The sequence below is a fragment of the Chiloscyllium plagiosum genome, unplaced genomic scaffold (genome assembly GCF_037043375.1).
Source record: "Chiloscyllium plagiosum isolate Xiang-an unplaced genomic scaffold, Cpla_swu_hap1 HiC_scaffold_27, whole genome shotgun sequence".
In the NCBI taxonomy this organism is placed as follows: domain Eukaryota; kingdom Metazoa; phylum Chordata; class Chondrichthyes; order Orectolobiformes; family Hemiscylliidae; genus Chiloscyllium; species Chiloscyllium plagiosum.
In genome coordinates this window covers 77925949-77947300 of record NW_028270165.1, presented here as the reverse complement: position 1 = coordinate 77947300, position 21352 = coordinate 77925949, and the positions used below count along the sequence as shown (strand labels likewise).

At 47.5% G+C, this 21352-nt stretch overlaps 1 protein-coding gene across 1 annotated transcript in view; it reads right to left on the bottom strand.

Annotated features, from left to right (window-relative positions):
• The window catches only part of LOC122543653 (uncharacterized), a 109747-nt gene that overhangs the window by 6746 nt on the left and 81649 nt on the right, over positions 1-21352 (bottom strand). The window contains exons 6-7 of the mRNA XM_087975427.1: positions 21028-21043; positions 10145-10679 (exon numbers count right to left, since the gene is read on the bottom strand). Coding sequence (XP_087831553.1) covers positions 10145-10679; positions 21028-21043 — 551 coding nt within the window. The remainder of the gene's footprint in view (positions 1-10144; positions 10680-21027; positions 21044-21352) is intronic.

Genomic DNA, 21352 nt, shown 5'->3' with positions numbered 1-21352 from the left:
AAAGGGAGCCAGAGAACAGGAAACTGCAGACCATTTACCTTAACATAAGTCATAGGGAAAATGTTCAAAGCTATAATTAAAGATATTGTGAAAAGGCACTTGTCTAAGTTCAAGGTAACCAGGCAGTGTGAATGTGTTTTTGTCAATAGGAAATAATGTAATAATTTTTCAAGAACGGCCTCTCCCCTCTGCGACTGAGCTGATGAATCTCCAGTGCCGACAGGGAATGGAATCCCTTCCCTCAATCCCCACATTTTCACGACTTCTCTGCAGTTTTGATGTCCTTTTGGATCTGTGTTTCTGATGAACAATTGAAAGTATGACCACAGTCAGGAAACTGTCCCCCCCCCACTGCTGCGAATAGTGTAATGTTTCTTCATTCTGCGTAATTGGTTCCCACAGTCAGCTCACGGGGACACTCTCTCAACAAGGGGAAACGACATACAAAAGTTGAGCACCACACTCTTTTTCACTGGAGCACAAGAGATTCAGAGGTGACCGTAATAAACCATGTGGGCGGCACGGTGGCAGAGTGGTTAGCACTGCTGCCTCACAGCGCCAGAGACCCGGGTTCAATTCCCACCTCAGGCGACTGACTGTGTGGAGTTTGCACGTTCTCCCCGTGTCTGCGTGGTTTCCTCCGGGTGCTCCGGTTTCCTCCCACAGTCCAAAGATGTGCAGGGTCAGGTGAATTGGCCATACTAAATTGCCCGTAGTGTTAGGTAAGGGGTAAATTTAGGGGTCTGGGTGGGTTGCGCTTCGGCGGGTCGGTGTGGACTTGTTGGGCCGAATGGCCTGTTTCCACACTGTAACCTAATCTAAATCTAATCTAGATGAGGTGAACGGCGGGTATCCTTTCCCTATGGTGGGGGTTTTAAAATTATCTTTATCTGTATCACTCCCTACACCCACCTCCAGTCTTCAATAAGGATTACACCCGAAACATCGACTTCTCCACCTCCTGATGCTGCCTGGCTTGCTATGTTCTGGGAGAGAGAGAGAGAGAGAGAGAGAGAGGGGAGGGGAGGGGGCGAAATCTGTTCACTTGTAGCAACTGGAGTGAACCCAGGGAGGGAGCAGACTCTGCAAACTCTGGTATGTGTCTTAATTACCTGGGTGAGGAAGGATAGGATGGGGCTCTTTTGCCCATCGTGCCAGAGTCTGAGGGGGTGACATTATGGACTTAGAAAATCATGAGGGGCATGGATAGGGTAAATAGACATGGTCTTTTCCTTGGGATGGGGTCCTAGTGGTCGCAGTAGTCTGGCTGTCATAACAGCACACAAACCAACAGCCACTCTCAGACAATACCTCACCAGGACGAAGGACCCGATACCCAGCATGAGCAAAACCAATGTAGTGTACAAAATCCCATGCAAGGACTGCACAAAACACTACATAGGACAAACAGGAAGACAGCTAATGATCCACATCCATGAACACCAACTAGCCATGAAACGACACAACCAGCTATCCTTAGTAGCCACACACTCAGATGACAAGCAACATGAGTTCGACTGGGACAACACTACTATTATAGGACAAGCCAAACAGAGAACAGCCAGGGAATTCCTAGAGGCATGGCACTCATCCACAGATTCAATCAATAAGACATCGACCTGGACCCAATATATACCGGCCACTACAGCGGACAGCTGGAACTGACAACCGGAAGCGGCAGATACAAATCACTATAAATGCCGGAGGAAACATCACAGAAGCGCTTCACAGGAGGCTTCCAAGTACTGAGGATGTCACCTAGACAGGGGACGAAACATCTGCAACACAAATTCCCAGCTTGGCGAACAGAACCACAACGAGTACCTGAGCTACAAATCTTCTCACAAACTTTGAACAAACCTAGATTGCTGTTAAGTCTTTCATCGTTTAGAATGGGTTGCAGTTTTCAGTTCATTAATCTGTAAATCCCAGAACATCTTTTAAGTTTCGTTCTCATGATGACTTAAGGTTTTCTAAAAAAGAAATAGGTGACGTCTCAGTTTGCATGAGTGTGCACGGAAGAGTGTTTGCATGCTTGGTAAAGTGAGTGTGATGGAGTATAAGCGTGTGTGTGTGTGTTGGGATCTGTATATGTGTGACTCTGAGAAAGAATTGTCCATGAGAGAGGTATGAATAAAGCAAGGGGTTGCGTTTTGCTAAAAGAAGGAAGAGCAGGACTTGTACAGGTAGTGGATTAGAGTGGTGCTGGAAAAGCACAGTTCAGGCAGCATCCTCGGATGCTGCCTGAACTGCTGTGCTTTTCCAGCATCACTCTAATCCAGAATCTGGTTTCCAGCATCTGCAGTCATTGTTTTTACCTTGTACAGATAGTGGTCAGGCTCTGGGTCATGTTGTAGAACAGAGACATGGGAGTGTTCAGGTACAAGGTTCTTTGAAAGTTGCATCACTGGGAGACAGAGTGGTTAAGAAGGCATTTAGCACCATTGCCTTCACTGTTCACACCATTGAGTATAGGAGTTGGGACATCATGCTGAGGTTGTACAGGATGTTGGTAAGGTGACTTGCAGAGTACTGAGTCCGGTTCTGGTGGCCCTATTATAGGAAGAATACTATTAGAGAGGGTTCAGTAAAGATTTACCAGGATGTTGCCAGGACTGTAGGATTTGCATTATAAGGAGAGGCAGGGACCTTTTTCACTGGAGCACAGGAGGTCATAGTTCCGTGAAAGTGGAGTCTCAGGTGGACATGATAGTGAAGAAGGCATTCAGTATGCTTCCATTTATTGGTCAGAACATTGAGAGGAGTTGGAAGGTCTTGTTGTGGCTGTACTGGACCTTGCTTAGACCACTTTTGTTGAGGGGTGATCTCATTGAGAGGGGGTGGCATGATGATTCAGTGGTTAGCACTGCTGCCTCACAATGCCAGTGACCCGGGTTCGATTCCAGCCTTGTGCGACTGTCCGTGTGGAGTTTGCACATTCTCCGTGTCTGTGTGGGTTTCCTCCGGGTGATCTGGTTTCTTCCCGCAATTCAAAGATGTGCAGGCCGGGTGAATTGGTCACGCTAAATTGACCATAGTGTTAGGTGCATTAGTCAGGGGTAAATGTAGGTCTGGGTGGATAACTTGTTGGGCCAATGGGCCTGTTTCCATACTGTAGGGAATCTAATCTAATTTATAGCAAAGGCCAATCCATCCTTACCTGCACATCCCTGGGCACTATGGGTAATTTAGCATGGTCAATCCACCCTAACCTACACCCTAATCTATAAATTACCTTCTCAAGAATGTAATTTAAATGCAGAGCTTTTCTAAGAAAATTGTACTATTTGCATTGTACCCTGACAAGTCAGTGACTTTGGGAGGAGAACAAAAATTGGAATTTCTACTTGAATATTGATGCTCCCATTTATATCTCTCAAAAGGAGATTGTTTGATCCATCAAATTTGTAATGGCTGTTTTGATGAAGTATTTCCCTGTATCCACATATATCTGGAATAATTTCCTTTTCAAGAATTCTGCAAGTACCTTTGCCATTTACTGGTTCCATCATCCCTTCAAGATCATTCCAAATCGCAACAACTTGCATATTTCTTAAAAATTAAATAATCTTACCCCCAGCTCAACCCCCTTTTTAAAAGTGTCTGCACTATTTCCAACATGGTCATGCTTTTTAAATATTACCCCGTACTTTTAATTACGACCAAGTCTCTTTAGATTTCAATGTATGTTTTTAAATAGAAAAATACCCCTTTACATGTAGCTAAGCCCTTTAAAAGTCTTACGTTCCTCTAAGCGCAATTTTGCCTCTCGACAATGTATATTTACTCCTTTAGACCTGCCTGTCTCTTAAAAGGATATTTCTGCTTGTAACTAGGGCAACGTCTCTTCGAAATATAGATTCATTTAGATAGGTCTGCGGCACTTTACATATTAAGATATCCCTTTGAATGTGCTCACATCCCTTTGAAATATACTTTTGTCTAGTTAAGTCTATTTATTTGCAGAAATAGCTAGTTAAAATGTCCATATCTCTTTAAAATGCAGATTTCCCCCCTTAGATATGACTATGTTTCGTTATTATGTCGGAATATCTCTTTACATTAAGCCGTGAGCTTTCACAATGTAGACAGGGCTACTCGAAACGTGGCAGTGTCCCCCCTGCAGCTGCAGAGCGAGACAGGAGAGTTTGTTTTTGTGAATGAGCAGTTGTAGCGCGAGGTGGCTGTTGCTTGCTGACGGTGAGGCTCCCCGGCCCCGCCCAACCCCGAGCTGACGTCACGTGGGGGCGAAGGCGGTTGGGAGGAGAAGTCGCTCGAGCGGGGAAGCGGCGGGAGGGCGGCCGTTAGGAAAATGGCGCCGTGCGGCCCGGGGCAGACACCCGTCACTGGGCACCGCCGCCTTCCTGGCGCAGCTGCTGTGTCACGGCCACACCGGCCAGCTGTACAGCAGGCAGGAGCCGGTGAGCATTCTGGAGGCGGATGGGGTTAAGGGCCTGCTTGGGAACTCATGGACCTGACGAGGGAGTCGTGGAGGGAGTGGTCTTTTCGGAACACTGATAGGGGAGGGGAGGGAAATATATCCCTGGTGATAGAGTCCGTTTGGAGGTGGCAGAAATGACGACGAATGATACGATGTATATGGAGATTGGTGCGGTGGTAGGTGAGGACCAGTGGGGTTCTGTCCTGGTGGCGTCTGGAGGGGCGGGGCTCAAGGGCGGAGGAGTAGGAAGTGGAAGAGATGCGGTGGAGGGCATCGTCGACCACGTCGGGGGGGGAAATTGCGGTCCTTGAAGAAGGAGGCCATCTGGGTTGTTTGGTATTGAAACTGGTCTTCCTGGGAGCAGATGCAGCGGAGACGAAGGAATTGGGAATATGGAATGGCGTTTTTACAGGGGGCAGGGTGGGAGGAGGTGTAGTCTAGGTAGCTGTGGGAATTGGTCGGTTTATAGTAAATGTCGTGTTGATTCGGTCGCCAGAGATAGAAATGGAGAGGTCTAGGAAGGGGAGGGAGGAGTCTGAGACGGTCCAGGTAAATTTGAGGTCTGGGTGGAAGGTGTTGGTAAAGTGGATGAACTGTTCAACCTCCTCGTGGGAGCACAAGGCAGCGCTGATAGAGTCATCGATGTAGCGGAGGAAAGGTTGGGTGGTGCCAGTGTAGCTGCGGAAGATGGACTGTTCCACATATCCTATGAAGAGGCAGGCATAGCTGGGGCCAATGCGGGTGCCTATGGCTACTCCTTTGGTTTGGAGGAAGTGGGAGGATTGGAAAGAGAAGTTGTTCAGAGCGAGGACCAGTTCAGTCAGTCGAAGTAGGGTGTCTGTGGAAGGGTACTGGTTAGTACGGCGGGAAAGGAAGAAGCAGAGGGCTTTGAGTCCTTCGTGCTGGGGCTTGGAGGTGTACAGGGACTGGATGTCCATGGTGAAGATAAGGCTTTGGGGACCGGGGAAGCGAAAATCATGGAGGAGGTGAAGGGCGTGGGTGGTGTCTCGAACATAGGTGGGGAGTTCTTGGACTAAGGGGGACAGGACCGTGTCGAGGTATGCAGAGATGAGTTCGGTGGGGCAGGAGCAGGCTGAGACAATGAGTTGGCCGGAGCAGTCAGGTTTGTGGATTTTGGGCAGGAGGTAGAAACGGGCAGTGCGGGGTTGTGGGACTATGAGGTTGGAGGCGGTGGATGGGAGATCCCTTGAGGTGATGAGGTTATGGATGGTCTGGGAGATGATGGTTTGGTGGTGGGAGGTGGGGTCATGGTCAAGGGGGCAGTAGGTGTTTGGCCAGCGGTGTAAAGGTCGGTGCGCCAAACTACTACTGCGCCTCCCTTATCTACCGGTTTAAAAGTGAGGTTGGGGTTGGAACGGAGGGAGTGGAGGGCTGCACATTCCGAGGGTGAGAGGTTGGAGTGGGTGAGAGGGGTGGAGAGGTTGAGGCGGTTAATGTCGCAGCAGCAGTTGGCTTATGAAGAGATCGAGGGCAGGTAAGAGGCCAGCACGGGGTGTCCAGGTGGATGGGGTGTGTTGGAGGCAGGAGGGTGGGCGAGAATCCTGGTTGAAGAAGTAGGCGCGAAGGCGGCGGAAGAATTGTTCGATGTACTAACCCTTGTTAACATGGGCATAGTTTGTTATTTGTGGAAGTATACTCAGCTATTTAGAGTCGCAGATGTGCGGCATGGAAACAGACCTTTCCATCCTCCCATCCATGCTGACCAGATATCCTAAATTAATCTAGTCCCAAATTGCCAGCACTTGGCTTGTATCCCTCTGAACCCTTCCTATTCATATACCCATCCAGATGCCTTTGAAACACTCTCAATTACACCAGCCTCCACCACTTCCTCTGGCAGATCATTCCATACACACACCACCCCTTGCTCTGCACGGAGAAGTTGCCCCTTAAGTACCTTTTATTTTTCTGCTGTCACCCTAAACCTATGCCCTCTAGTTCTGAACTTCATCCCTACACTGGGGAAAAGACAAAAACGTTGAGCAGGCAGACTAATGCAAAAGCAACAAAATGTCAAGCCACATGGGGAAAGAGATTTGTGGCTCTACCCTTTTTTCTCCGATTGGTATTTGGACACTTAAAATCTGTCAGTAACAAGAGCATCGCCACAGAACATACTGTATACACTCCTCGATATCAACAAGTAGGGGGCATGTTCGCCTGTGTCACCAAAACATTGGGCATGTTCCTCGCTGTTGGCAGAAAGGGGCAAGATCTACTTTTGATGGACCAATAAGGAGCACTGGAGGACAGGAAGGAAACTTGTCCTCTTGCCAATTGTCCTCCCCTATTGTCTGAATGTGGAAGTTGAACCATGAGCTTCTGAAGCTCCTGCTCCTCTCTCTGTCTGAAAATTGAGCTTCACCCCAGACTGCGACTTCCTTCCTCTGTCCAACATCTGAGAGTATAGCACACTCTTTTCTCGCCCCCTTTTCCATCTATGTTTCATTCTGGGGTTCAATTGTTGACTTGGAGCAACTGAAAGGAAAAGGAGTGAATCCAGGGTGGGGAACAGCCTCAGGAAAATTTGGTCCAGGTCTGTGTCTCAATTGGCAAAATAGACAGGCAGCATCAGGAGATGGAGAAGTCGACATTTCGGATGTAACCCTTGTTCAGGACTGGTGTGGGTGTAGGGAGAGCTGCAGAACAAGGGTGTGCTGGGGGCAGGGTGGTGAAGTGGGGATAGGTGGAGACAGATAGAGGGTATGACCTGGTTAGTCAATGGGAGGAAGAAATCTAGTTGATGGCAGGGAGGAGTGGAAAGGAGGTGGAGGGCTGGGAAGGGAGTTGGGGGATGGGAAGGGAGGTAATTTGAAATTGGAGAACTCAATGTTGAGTCCTCCGAGCTGTAGGCTGCCTGGGTGGAAGATGTGGTGTTGTTCCTCCAATTTGTGGTTTGGTTCGTTGTGGAAGTGGTCAAAGATAGTCATGTCAGAAAGGGAGTGGGAAGGGAATTAAAATGGGTGGTGACTGGGAGGTCCAGTCGGCCTCTGCGGATCCTGCTGGGATGCTCTGTGAACCGTTCCCCAAGTTTATGATCTGTCTCCCTAATGTAGAGAAGACCATATTTAGCAAATACAGTACCCCAATGTGAAGTTATAGCCTTTGCTGTGGAAAAAAAAGCAGAAAGGAGGTGTATTGTTTAAATGGTGATATATTTGGGTGTGGACAAAGTGAAGACTGGAAACCAGAGTCAAAAAGTGTGGTGCTGGAAAAGCACAGCAGGTCAAGCAGCATCCTAGGAGCAGAAGAGTCAAAGTTTCTGGCACGAGCCCTTCATCAGGAACGATGTGTGGATGTACGAAGGGGTGTCAGTGTCCTTCTGTGCCAGTTGTCAGATAAGTGCAGTAGGCAATGAGCAAGACAAGTGGTGTATTAGCAAGAGGAATTGAGTTTAGAAGTGGGGATGTCTTCCTGCAGTTAGGGGGACATTGAATATACCCAAGGCTGAGTTCATCCGATTTTAGAACAACAATGAAGTGGATGTTTATGGGGAAGGCGAGAAAGTAGTTTTAAGATCAGTACAGAACAGTTACAGAGTCAAACCCTTTTGCACCCTCTCCAAAGCATCCACATCCTTTTGGAAATCTGGCGACCGGAATTGTACGCAGTATTCCAAATGTGGCCGAACCAAAATCTTATACTACGTGACCTGCCAACTCTTGTACTCAATACTCCATCCAATGATGGAAAGCATGCTGTATGCCACCTTGACCAGTTCTTTTTTTCCACAACAAAGGCTACAACTTCACACTGTGGTACTGCATTTGCCATGTGTTTGCTAATTGAGGCACAGACCTAGACCAACATTTCCTGACTCTGTCCCCTCCCTGGATACACCACCTTTCTTTTCAGTTGCTGCAAGTCAACAATTGAACCCCAGAATGAAACATAAATGGAAAAGGGGGTGAGAAAGTACTATACTCACAGATGGTGGATAGAGGAAGGAAGTTGTCGTCTGGGGTGGAGGTCAATCTTCGTGCAGAGAGAGAGGAGCAGCAGTGTAAGTAGTTCATGGTCCACCTTCCACATTCAGTCAATAGGGGGACTCTGATTGGCAGGAGGACCAGGCTCCTTGCGGTCCTCCCTGGCCTCTCATTGGTCCATTGGAAGAATGATTCACACCGTTTCTGCAGACAGCGAAGAGAATGGTAAATCTTTACTGAACCCTCTCTAATAGAATTCTTCCTATTACAGGGCCACCAGAACTGTTCTCAGTACTCTAAAACTGGCCTCATCAACATCCTGTACAACCTAAACATGATGTCCCAACTCCTCTACTCAAATGGTGTGAACAATTAAGGTAAGTTTGCTGAATGCCTTCTTAGCCAACCTCCCAACCTGTGATGCAACTTTCAATGAACCTCCCCATATCCCTTTGTTCTACGACACAACCCAGGGCCCTAACATTAACTGTACAAGTCCTGCCTGCACTTATTTTAGCAAAATACAACCCCTTGCTTTTATCTATACCTTGCTCATACGCACGTTCTCTCTCAGACACCCCCCCCCCCCGCCCCCAAACACTCCCTCTCACAGGCTTATACTCCATCACACTCACTTTACCAAGCATGCGCGCACACTGTCTTACACCCACTTCCACATATAAGGACGTATAATTTGCATTTGCAAAATTATATTTGCAGATACATTCAATTTTGCTCAAAAAGCGCACAAACTGCAGACAGTCAATCCATGTAATATTTTATGTTGCATAATACTGTGATCTTTTGCTATAAAATCTGTCTTATGATCCTGCACCACAGCTACCCGACGAAGGAGCAGCTCTCCAAAAGCTAGTGGTTCCAAATAAACTTGTTGGACTATAACCTGATGTTGTGTGATTTTTAACTTTGTCTAACCAACACCAGCACCTTCACCTCGTCTCTAGTAAACACAGCCCATACCTCCCGGTGCTGCCAGTAAGCTGCCGATGAAACGATGCAGTACCTGCACTCCTGAAAAATTTACAATTTCTAACGAAATTATCTACTCATTCACTGCTCCATCTGATCCACGACACTGGAAACAGTGCAGGAAGCTGAAAGAAATGAGCAGTTTTAAAACAAAAACTTCTTGGAGTCTGAGTCCGGCAGTAAGTTCAGGTAACCTTTATTGCGACCCAACTTTGTTACAGCTTCAGATCCCCCCAGCAAAAGGTGTAAAAAAAAAGCAACTGTCAAAGCGCGCGCACACACACACCCACCCCACCTCACTTTCTTTGCTATTGGTCAGCACAGAGTTGTCCCTTTATAATTGGATCCTTTGTGCAGTCATAACCTGGAGGAAGTACTGCCTCACTCAGCAATTTCAACCCATACCTTGTCTCCAAGTAAGTTTCTCTCTGCGCATTTGCAGGTGGGGTGTGGGAGCAGGCGGGCAGTGTAGAGTCAACCACACTGCTGTGTCTGGACTCACGTGCAGGCAAGACCGGATAAAGGATGCAGCTAGGTTGACTGAGTGAATCCTTTCCCACTACGGCAGTTTCCTTCCCTAAAAAGGACATGAGTGAATCAGATGGGGGTTTTCTCCCACCACCACCCCCCACCTGCCCAGAAAATGGTTTTATTGTTACATTCTGAACAAATTCAAACCTGGGGCTCCCTGGAACTGAGTTGATAGTCCAGTTGATTGTGGCACTCGGCCGTACCTCCTTCAGTTTCCCTGCAATGGCACATGAACCCGCTGGTGCCTCCGCAGGTGAGAGGACTGGGTAAAGCCCTTCCCGCACTCAGGGCAGCTAAAGGGCCTCTCCCCCGTGTGAACGCGCCGGTGCCTCAAGAGTGCAGAGGTCTGTGTAAATCCCTTCCTGCACTCGGGGCAGCTGAAGGGCCTCTCCCCTGAGTGGACCCGCTGGTGTGTCAGCAGGGCAAAGGCCTGCGTAAAGCCCTTCCCACACTCCGGGCAGCTAAAGGGCCTCTCCCCCGTGTGGACTCGCCAGTGTATCAGCAGGGTGGAGGCCTGGGTAAAGCCCTTCGCGCACTCGGGACAGCTGAAAGGCCTCTCCCCGGTGTGTACCCGCTGGTGGGTCAGGAGGGCGGAGGAATTGCTGAAGGCCTTCCCGCACTCGGGGCAGGGGAATGGCCTCTCCCCCGTGTGGACACGCTGGTGCCTTAGCAGGGCAGAAGAATTGCTGAAGGCCTTCCCGCACTCGGGGCAGCTGAAGGGCCTCTCCCCCGTGTGGATCCGCTGGTGGGCCAGCAGGTGGGATGAATTGCTGAAGCCCTTCCCGCACTCGGGGCAGGAGAATGGCCTCTCCCCGGTGTGACTGCGCCGATGAGTCTCCAGGACAGACGGGGCACAGAAGCCTTTCCCGCAGTCGCCACACTTCCATGGTTTCTCCATGGGGCAGGATTCCTCAGGTTTTTCCATGGCCGAAGCTTCAGCCGCACACGAACACGTGTAGAATCCCTCCCCGGCGTGAATTCCTCATTTCAAGCTGTATAACCGTTTCAGGCTCCACACAGTGCGCTCTCTCATCCAGTCCCACGGATGCTGAAATCGTACTGAAACAGGAACCAAAATGCTTTGCTCCTTCTCACTGAATCATAGTTGAAAACCGTTGAGGTCCCGATGGATTGAGTGACTGTCAGACATTGATGTCAAAGCGAGGTCTACAGACACTGGAGAGCCAGAGTTGAAAAGTGCGGCGCTGGAAAAGCACAGCAGGTCAGGCAGCTGCTCAGAGGAGCAGGAGAGTCTACGGTTACAGGCCTCAGTCCTTCACCTGTTGATTTTGAAACTTCCGTCTTCAGATCTTCAAATACTCTGTAAAAAGAGACTATAAAAGTCAATGTCAGTCCAGGGTATAAAAGAAAAGATAAAGTAAAAACAGAAAAGAGATCTACTCCACTTCCTTCCCAATCTCTATCCTTCCGTCCCTCCTGGGTAATTAAGACAAATACCTGAGTTTGCAGAGTCTGCTCTCTCCCTTGATTCACTCTGGTTGCTTCAAGTAAACAGATTTCACCCCACCTTTCCCTCTCTGTCTCTCTCTCTCTCCAAGGATGAAGAGTTACCCAAAGGGACTGATCAGATATCCCAATCTAGTCCCACCTGCCAGTACATGGCCCATATCCCCCCAGTTGCCTCTTAAATGTTGCAATAGTACCAGCCTCCACCACTTCCTCTGGCAGCTCATTCCTTACAGTACCACCCTCTCCGTGAAAACATTGCCCCTTACGTCTCTTTTATATCTTTTCCCTCTCACCTGAAACCTATGCCCTCTAGTTCTGGACTCCCCGATCCCAGGGAAAAGACTTTGCCTATTTATCATATCCACGCCCCTCATGATTTTATAAACCTCTATAAGGTCACCCCTCAGCCTCCGACACTCCAGGGAACAGTCCTTGCCTATTCGTCCTCTCCCTATAGCTCAAATCCTCTAACCCCGGCAACATCCTTGTAAATCTTTTCTGAACCCTTCCAAGTTTTACATCTTTCCGATAGGAAGGAGACCAGAATTGCACGCAATATTCCAACTGTGCCTAACCAATGTCCTGTACAGCCGCAACATGTCCTCCCAACTCCCGTACTTGATACTCTGACCAATAAAGGAAAGCATACCAAACGCCTTCTTCACTATCCTATCTACCTGTGACTCCACTTTCAAGGAGCTATGAACCTGTATTCCAAGGTCTCTTGGACCTTACCATTAAGTGTATAAGTCCTGCTAAGATTTGCTTTCCCAAAAAGCAGCATCTCACGTGTATCTAAATTAAACTCCAGTTGCCACTTGTCAGCCCATTGGCTTATCTGATCAAGATCCCATCATAATCTGAGGTAACCTTCTTTGCTATCCACTACACCTCCAATTTTGGTGTCATCACCAAATTTACTAGTTAGTATAGTATTTTGGGTGGCACGGTGGCACGGTGGTTAGTACTGCTGCCTCACAGCGCCAGAGACCCCAGGTTCAATTCCCATCTCAGGCGACTGTCGGAGTTTGCACGCTCTCCCCATGTCTGCGTGGGTTTCCTCTGGGTGCTCTGGTTTCCTCCCACAATCCAAAGATGTGCAGGTTAGGTGAATTGGCCATGCTAAATTGCCCGTAGTGTTAGGTGAATGGGGTAAATGTAGGGGAATAGATCTGGGTGGGTTGCGCTTCGGCGGGTCAGTGTGGACTTGTTGGGCTGAAGGGCCTGTTTCCACACTTAAGTAATCTAATCTAATCTAATCATACCTCTTATGCTCACATCCAAATCATTTATATAAATGACAAAAAGTAGTGGGCCCATTATCAAAGTGGAATTTACAAAATATATTATGTATTGACTGCCTACAGATTGTGCAGTTTTTGAGCAAAGTAGAATGTATCTGCAAACATCAGGCTGCAAGTACAAAATCACCCCCATGGACTTGCGTGTGTGTTTAGCAAGGTCTATTTCCTTGCTAAATATTTCTATGTCTATTTGATAACTTTTCACTACCCTGTGATCAGTGCTTTGATTAGCAGTGCCAACCCTCTACCTTTACCTAGCTTCCCCTTTGACTATCCCCTCAATATTCAGGATCCAATCCTTGTCATCCTGAAGCCATGTCTCTGTAAGGAGTTTCAGATCATAATTATTCTCTTCAATGTGTGCAGTCAATCCACTCACTTTTGTTTCAATGCAGCACACATTCAGACACACAGTTTTTAGTTTCAATTTTTGTGATCCTTAGAATCCAGTTTTGATTGCTGGTTTATTTACTCTCCTTGTTCCTTTCTATCATTCTCTGATATTCATTTTCCACATCACTACATTGCTCACTGGTCTTGATTTACATTGGCCATGCTAAATTGCCCACAGCGTTCAGGGATGCACAGGTTAGGTGGGTTAGCCATAGGAAATGCAGGCTTATAATTTCATAGTAATAGAAGCAGGAAAAGGCCATTTGGCCCGTCCAGCCTACTCTGCCATTCATTGAAGCTCCTCCTTGCTGCATTATCCCAATCATGCAAAACCCATCCAACTGTGCCTTGAATATACTTCATGAAGCTGCCTCTACTGCTTCCTTTGGCAGAGAATTCCATAGATTCACTACTCTCCAGGAAAAGCAATTCCTCCTCATCTCTGTCCTAAATCTACTCCCCCTAATTTTGAGGCCTAGTCTAATCCACCAGCAGAAATGACTGGATAGAGGAGTGCTTCATCCCCACAGTGCAATGAATTCCCACTTTCCACCTCAGTTGCTGTCTCACAAATGAGAGATTTCATTGCAACTTATTCTGCTCCCAGTAGGGGCAAAACATCTTGGAAAGTCTTCACAACCACACTTCTGCTTTCACCAAAGACGATAGAGTCATACATCGTGGAAACAAGCTGTTAGTCCAAGTCGTTGTACTGACCAGATATCCCAAATTATTGAGTTCCTTTTGCCAGCATTTGGCCCATATCCCTCTATTCATGTACTCATCCAGGTGCCTTTTAAATATTGTCATTGTACCAGCCTCCGCACTTCCTCTGGCAGCTCTTTCCAGACATGCGTTGCCTCTCAGGTCCCTTTCCCTACTCTCCTTAAACCTATTCCCCTCTCGTTCTGGACTCCCCTACCTTGTGGAAAAGACCTTGGGTATTCAGCCTATCCATGCCCCTAACAACCTTATCAAAGTTTATAAAAGTACAGATTTGAGATGACCCAGGGAATTCAACCTGCAAGTCCCTCTTGGTTCGTCCCGGAGATTGTACTCTTTGGGAGTCTGGAATAAAAGAAACCTGTTACAGACAGTTTAGTTTAATTTTAGTCATTTACCAATAGCATCACTGATACAACATAACACTGATACTGAGAAGCTAAACTAACTGGGTTCTATTAACCCAGGAGAGTAGGATATCAGTCTTCAAGACCCCTGGCAGGCTACTTTGCTGTACTGTCTCAAACATGCTTCCTTTATACAAAAGGTTACAAACAACATAACAGTAGAAGACAATAATTCATAAGGGAGAAAACTGAATTGACAGATCTGTGCGTGCTTGACTGATCACTCCTACAGGCCTTGAGCTATACGTCAGGTGGGAAAAACAAATCCAGCCAAGTTAGGTGTCTGCTGGCGAGATAAGTTCCTATAAAGTAGTACCAGTCTAAATTAAGTGGGAGATGTCATAAGGTAACATTGCAGAGCTCACATCTCTGATACAATTGTTTTACAAAATGGCGTCTTAGCACGGAGGGCAAACTTTTGACTATAAAATGGCTTCCTGACATACTGTGTCAGAATCTCTTCAATGTTAGGTTTAGAATAATTTTAAGCTGGGAGCAGACTCCTGCTTTTTATCTTAAGCACGGAATCATTTTGTACCCGAGGCTGAAATGTTACTTTAAAGTTGCATTTAAACTGATTCATTAGTCTCAAATTAAACATGCTTTCTTTTCAGGGTTGTGATTCAAATTCAAATAAGACATAAGATCTGATTAGTTAGAATTGGCAGTGGGGCAGTCTGGGAGGTCTGTAGAGTGGTGTGCAAGCACCAGCATGGAAACAGACCCTTCGGCCCAACTCATCCATGCTGATCAGATATCCAAAATTAATCTAGTTCCATTTGCTGGCATTTGGCCCATATCCCTCTAAACCCTTCCTATTCATGGACCCATCCCGATGCCATTTAAATGTGACCATTGTACCAGCCTCCACCACTTCCTCTGGCAGCTCATTCCATCACGCACCACTGTCTGTGTGATAACGTTGCCCCTCAGGTCCCTTTCCCCTTAAACCTCACCTTAAACCTATGCCCCTCGAGCTCGGACACCCCCACCCTGGGAAAAAGACTTTGGGTATTCACCTGATTCATGCCCTTTAAAACTTCGATAAGGTCACCCCTCAGCCTCCCGGTGCTCCAGGGAAAATTATTCCTGGCCTATTCAGCCTCTCCCTGTAGCACAAACCCTCCAACATGATCTCCCAACTCCTATTCTCAATGCTCTGACTAATGAAGGAAAGCATAGGAAATGCCTTCTTCACTGTCCTATCTACCTGCGACTCCACTTTCAAGGAACTATGAACCTGAACTCCAAGGTCTCTTTGTTCTGCAATACTCCCCTTAACTGTATTGGTCCTGCCTGGATTGCTGGATCAAAATGCAAACCTCTCATATCTCTAAATTAAACTCCATCTGCCAGTCCTCGGCCCACTGGCCCATCCAATCAATTCTAATTTAGAGTGAACTCTCTTATTCCCTGGAAGCTGAAAATCTCCATCCGACACACTCCCCCTCCATTCTCACTTTGTTGAACCTTATCCCTGCTGTACCTCATCCTGAAGGGTCTGGTTCATGCTAATTAACAGGCCCACACTTGGGGGGGATCTAATAGAAACATACAGAATCTGAACAGCCTGGACAGGGTGGATGTTGGGAAGATGCTTCCATTGGCAGGAGAGACTAGGACCTGAGGGCACAGCCTTAGAGTAAAGGGAAGACCTTTCAGAATAGAGAGAAGGATGAACTTCTTCAGGTAGAGAGTGGTGAATCCGTGGAATCCATTGCCAACGAATGCTGTGGAGGCCAGGTCACTGAGGATATTTAAGACTGAGCTAGACTGGTTCTTGAATATCAAGGAGATTGAGGGTTATGGGGAGAAAGCTGGACAACGGGTTTGAGAAACTGATCAGCCACGCCCAAATAGTAAGAAAAGACCTTATGGGCTGAATGGCCTAATTTCTGCTCCTATGTCTTATGGGCTCTTGCTGTCCTGGACACAGTGAGAGAATTGGGAGCAAGAGTAGTTCATTTGGTCTTTCAAGCCTGCACCAGCATTGAACAGATCATAACTGGATATGAATACACTTACATCTAGGTGGATGGCTGAGACTTTTTCACTGGAGCACAGGAGGTTGAGAGGTGACCTGAAACAGGTTTAAAAACCATGAGGGGTATAGATGAGGTAGAATAGCAGGTGCTGTTTCCTTTGTGTGGGGGTCTAAAGATTAGGGAGCAAATTTTTAAGATGAGAGGAGAAAGATTTTAAAAAGATTTCAAAATATATTTAAAAAAAAAGATGAGCTTTTTTTGAGACTGGTGTGTGTGGAATGAATGCCCAGAGAATGCAGGTACAGTTACAACATTTAAAAGACATTTGGATAAGTACATGAATAGGGAAGGTTCAGAGGGACATGGGCCAAAAACTGGCAGGTGGGACAGGTTTCGTTTGAGAACAAGTCAGCACAGACTAGTTGGACTGAAGGGTCTGTTTCTGTGCTGTATGACTCTGTAATGTTTTATACTGGTCTTAAAACTATTTTCTCGCTTTCCCCCATAATCACTCACTCCTTTGTTGTTCAAAAATCAGATGAATTCAGCCTTGAATACATTCAATGACCCCCTAACTGCAGGAAGACATTCCCATTTCTGAACTCAATTCCTCTTCCTAATATACCACTTGCCTTGCTGATTGCTTGCTGCACCTGTCTGACAACTGGCAGTGACTGGTGCAGAAGGACGCTGAAGTCCCTTTGTACATCCACACATCATTCCTGAACAAGGGCCCATGCCCGAAATGTCAACTTTCCTGCTCCTCGGATGCTGCTTGACCTGCTGTGCTTTTCCACTGCCAAACTTTTTGACTCTGATCTCCAGCATTTGCAGTTCTCACTTTCTCCTCATCCCAATATATCACCATTTAAACAATACAACTCTATCCTGCTTTTTTTCACATCAAAGGCTGTACCTGCACATTTGTGGTACTGCATTTGCCATGTGTTTGCCAATTGTGGTCTTATCTACATGGGGGAGACCAAGCCTAAACTTGGAAATGGTTCGCTGACCATCACAGCTAGGTCGACAGAGGCTGACCAGACCTCCCAGTCACCACCCATTTTATTTCCCTTTCCCACTCCCTTTCTGACATGACCACCTTTGGTCTTGTCCATTGCCACAATGAATCAAACCGCAAATTGGAGGAACAACACTTCATCTTCCGCCTGTGCAGCCTACAGCACAGAGAACTCAACTTTGACTTCTCCAATTTCAAATAACCTCCCTTCCGATCTCCTAACTCCCTTCCCAGGCCCTCCACCCTCCTCCTCCCTTCCATTTCTCCCTGCCACCAACCATATTCTTTCCTCCCACTGACCAACCAGGTCATGCCCTCTACCGGTCATCACCTATCCCCACTTCACCACCCTGCCCCCAGCACCTCCTTTACCTGCAGCTCACACACATCCCAGTCCTTGAAGAAGGGTTACACCCAAAAAGTTTACTTCTGCACCTCCTGATGCTGCCTGGCTTGCTGTGTTCTTCCAGCCTCCTTCCTGTCTATTTTGCCAATTGCGACATAGACATGGTTCAACTTTTCCAGAATCTGTCCCCACCCAGGATTCACTCCCTTTCCTGTCTGTTGCTGAAGCCCAAAATAAAAAAAAAAGGAAAGGGGGTGAGAAAAATAGAGTGCCGTACTCACAGATGTTGGACAGAGGTAGGAAGTTGTTGTCTGGGGTGAAGCTCAATCTTGATTCAAAAAGAGATTAGCAGCAGCTTCAGCTTCAGAAGCTCATGGTCAAACTTCCGCATTCAGAGAATGGGGCATTCTGATTGGAAGGAGGACCAGTCTCCTTCCGGTCCTCCACGTTCTTCTATTGGTCCATCGGAAGAGGGTCACGCGCCTTCTCTGCGACAATGAGGAGTTTGTGCAGTGATTTGCTGACACCGCCGAGCACGCGCACTATGCTCTGCGGATACGCTGCCGTTCTTGACTGATTTTAAGAGTCCAAATGCCTATTTGGAGGAAAAAACAAGGGCAGAGCTACAATTTTTACTTCTCTCTGTGACTCGACATTTTATTCCTTTTGCACTTTGTCTGGCTGCTCAACTTTTGTATGTAGGGAGGGTGAGTCCAAAATTAGAGGGAATAGGTTTAGGGTGAGAGGGGAAAGATTTAAGAGGGATTCAAGGGGCAACCTTTTCACACAGATGGTGGTGTATGTATGGAATGAGCTGCCGGAGGAAGTGGTGGAGGCTGGTACAATTACAACATTTAAAATACATCTGGATGGGTGTATGAATAGGAAGAGTTTAGCGGGATATGGGCCAAATGCTGGCAAATGAGTCACTAGATTAATTTAGGATATCTGGTCAGCCTGGACTGACAGGTTTGTTTCTGTGCTTTATAGCTGTTTCTACATAGTCAGAACCAATTTTACAAGACTACGAATAGGCCAGTCACTCCTTAAAGTCGAGCGTGCGCTTATGGAAAAGCATAGCAGGTCAGGCAGCATCCAAGGAGCAACATTTCAGGCAAGAGCCCTTAATCAGGAATGAGGGTTGAGCTGAGGAAGTGGAGAGATAAATGGGAGGGGGGTGGTGGGGCTGGGGGCAACATAGCTGAGAGTACGATAGGTAGACCAAGGTGGAGTAATGGTGATAGGTCGGAAAGCAGGGTGGGGCAGATAGGTGGGAAGGAAGATGGTCAGGCAGGACAGTTCATGAGGGCAGTGTCGAGTTGTAAGATTGTAACTGGGATAAGGTGGGGGAAGAGGAAATTCCCCTTCCCTTCCCTCTCCCCACCACCTTATCCCCATTCCAAACCTCCCACTCAGGTTACAAGTGGATCACTCTAAGCTCTACTCCCACCTGAATGTCCTCAGACAATCATATTTTCAATTTGTCCTTCCCCCTAAAACTTGACTTTTTTTAAGTTAGCAGATTCCAAGCCTTCCTACAGATAAATGTTAACAACTAAAATACACAAAGCAACATTTCAAAACTAATCAAAGACTGTCCATGTTCTGTACAAATCATTACAGACGCCAGTGTTCTGGGATCCCCAGTCATCTCCCTGTACAAGCTGTTATTTTCATGAAATAATCTGACAATTGTTGACTTCCATCAACCTCTTCAATCCTGAGAAATTTCCTCTGCAAAGTTTGGTTCATGTTAGCAAGTTCAATCCTCCTGTGTTTCTCAGGAACACATTTTATAACGAGAGGCTTTCTCAATGCCTGTGTAATGTTCAGTGGAGAAATTACTTTCAGTCCAACAGTTAGAATTCCTCAGAACTGTTTTTTGGACAAATGCACTGCTCCCACAAGAGATTGTGGTTCCACAGTTAAAATGCTTTTAACAGCCTTTTTTTTTGTTTCCCCGCCTTTCCAAGGTACAGAATTTCTCCCACCAGAAATAATTTGCCCAGAAAACAATTCAGCAGGAAAATGATTATGGAGCTATCAGTAAAAGTGTCTCATTTGGGTTACCCAAGGGTAGAAATGGAAGAACATATCTTTTCAAGGTTACTGTTTGATTTGCCCCTTCAACATTCCTAGAATTTAAGGTGATTCCTGAAGAAGGGTTTATGCCCGAAACGTCGATTCTCCTGTTCCTTGGATGCTGCCTGACCTGCTGCACTTTTCCAGCAACATATTTTTAAGCTCTGATTCTCCAGCATCTGCAGTCCTCACTTTCTCCTAGTTGAATTTAAGGTGTTCCAGTGTAGTGTTTAATTATGATTCAGGTTGAAACTTTATTGCTGGAACAGCACAGCAGGTCAGGCAGCATCCAGGGAACAGGAGATTCGACGTTTCGGGCACAGGCCCTTCTTCAGGAATGAGCAGAGAGTGTTCAGCAGGAGAAGATAAAAGGTAGGGAGGAGGGGCGTTGGAAATGTGATAGGTGGAAAGAGGTCAAGGTGAGGGTGATAGGTCGGAGTAGGATGGAGGCGGAGAGGTCAAGAAGAAGACTGCAGGTCAGGAAGGCGGTGCCGGGCTGGAGGGATTCGGCTGAGACAAGGTGGGGGGAGGGGGGATGAAGAAACTGGTGAAGTCCAAGTTCATCCCCTGTGGTTGGAGGGTTCCCAGTCGGAAGATAAGACACTCCTCCTCCGACCGTCGGGTTGTTGTGGTTTGGCGGTGGATGAGTCCAATGACCTGCATATCCTCGGTGGAGTGGGAGGGGGAGTTGAAATGCTGTGCTACAGGGTGGTTGGGTTGGTTCGTCCGGGTGGCCCAGAGGTGCTCTCTGAATCGCTCTGCAAGTAGGCGGCCTGTCTCCCCAATATAGAGGAGGCCACACCGGCTGCAGCGGATGCAGTAGATGATGTGGGTGGAGGTGCAGGTGAATCTGTGGCGGATATGGAAGTTTCCTTTGGGGCCTTGGAGAGAAGTGAGGGGGGAGGTGTGGGCGCAAGTGTTGCACCTCCTGCGGTTGCAAGGGAAGGTGCCGGGAGTGGAGGTTGGGTCGGTGGGGGGTGTGGATCTGACAAGGGAGTCGCGGAGGGAGTGGTCTCTACGGAAAGCTGATAGGGGAGGGGAGGGAAATATATCCTTGGTGCTGGGGTCTGTTTGGAGGTGGCGGAAGTGACGGCGGATGATGCGCTGTACATGGAGATTGGTGGGGTGGTAGGTGAGGACCAGTGGGGTTCTGTCCTGGTGGCGGTTGGAGGGGCGGGGCTCAAGGGCGGAGGAGCGGGTAATGGAGGAGATGCGGTGGAGGGCACCGTCGACCACCAGTTTCTTCATCCCCCCTCCCCCCACCTTGTCTCAGCCGAATCCCTCCAGCCCGGCACCGCCTTCCTGACCTGCAGTCTTCTTCTTGACCTCTCCGCCTCCATCCTACTCCGACCTATCACCCTCACCTTGACCTCTTTCCACCTATCACATTTCCTCCTCCCTACCTTTTATCTTCTCCTACTGAACACTCTCTGCTCATTCCTGAAGAAGGGCCTGTGCCCGAAACGTCGAATCTCCTGTTCCCTGGATGCTGCCTGACCTGCTGTGCTGTTCCAGCAATAAAGTTTCAACTTTGATCTCCAGCATCTGCAGACCTCACTTTCTCCTCCTTAATTATGATTCAAGCAGTATTCACTCTCATCTGAATGCAGAACCAACTGTCTGAACAAGCATAACAACTTTTCTGTATGCTCTTTAGCTGTGATATCCTCTTTCCCCCTCTCTCTGTTGACTCAGGATTATCATGGCTAGAA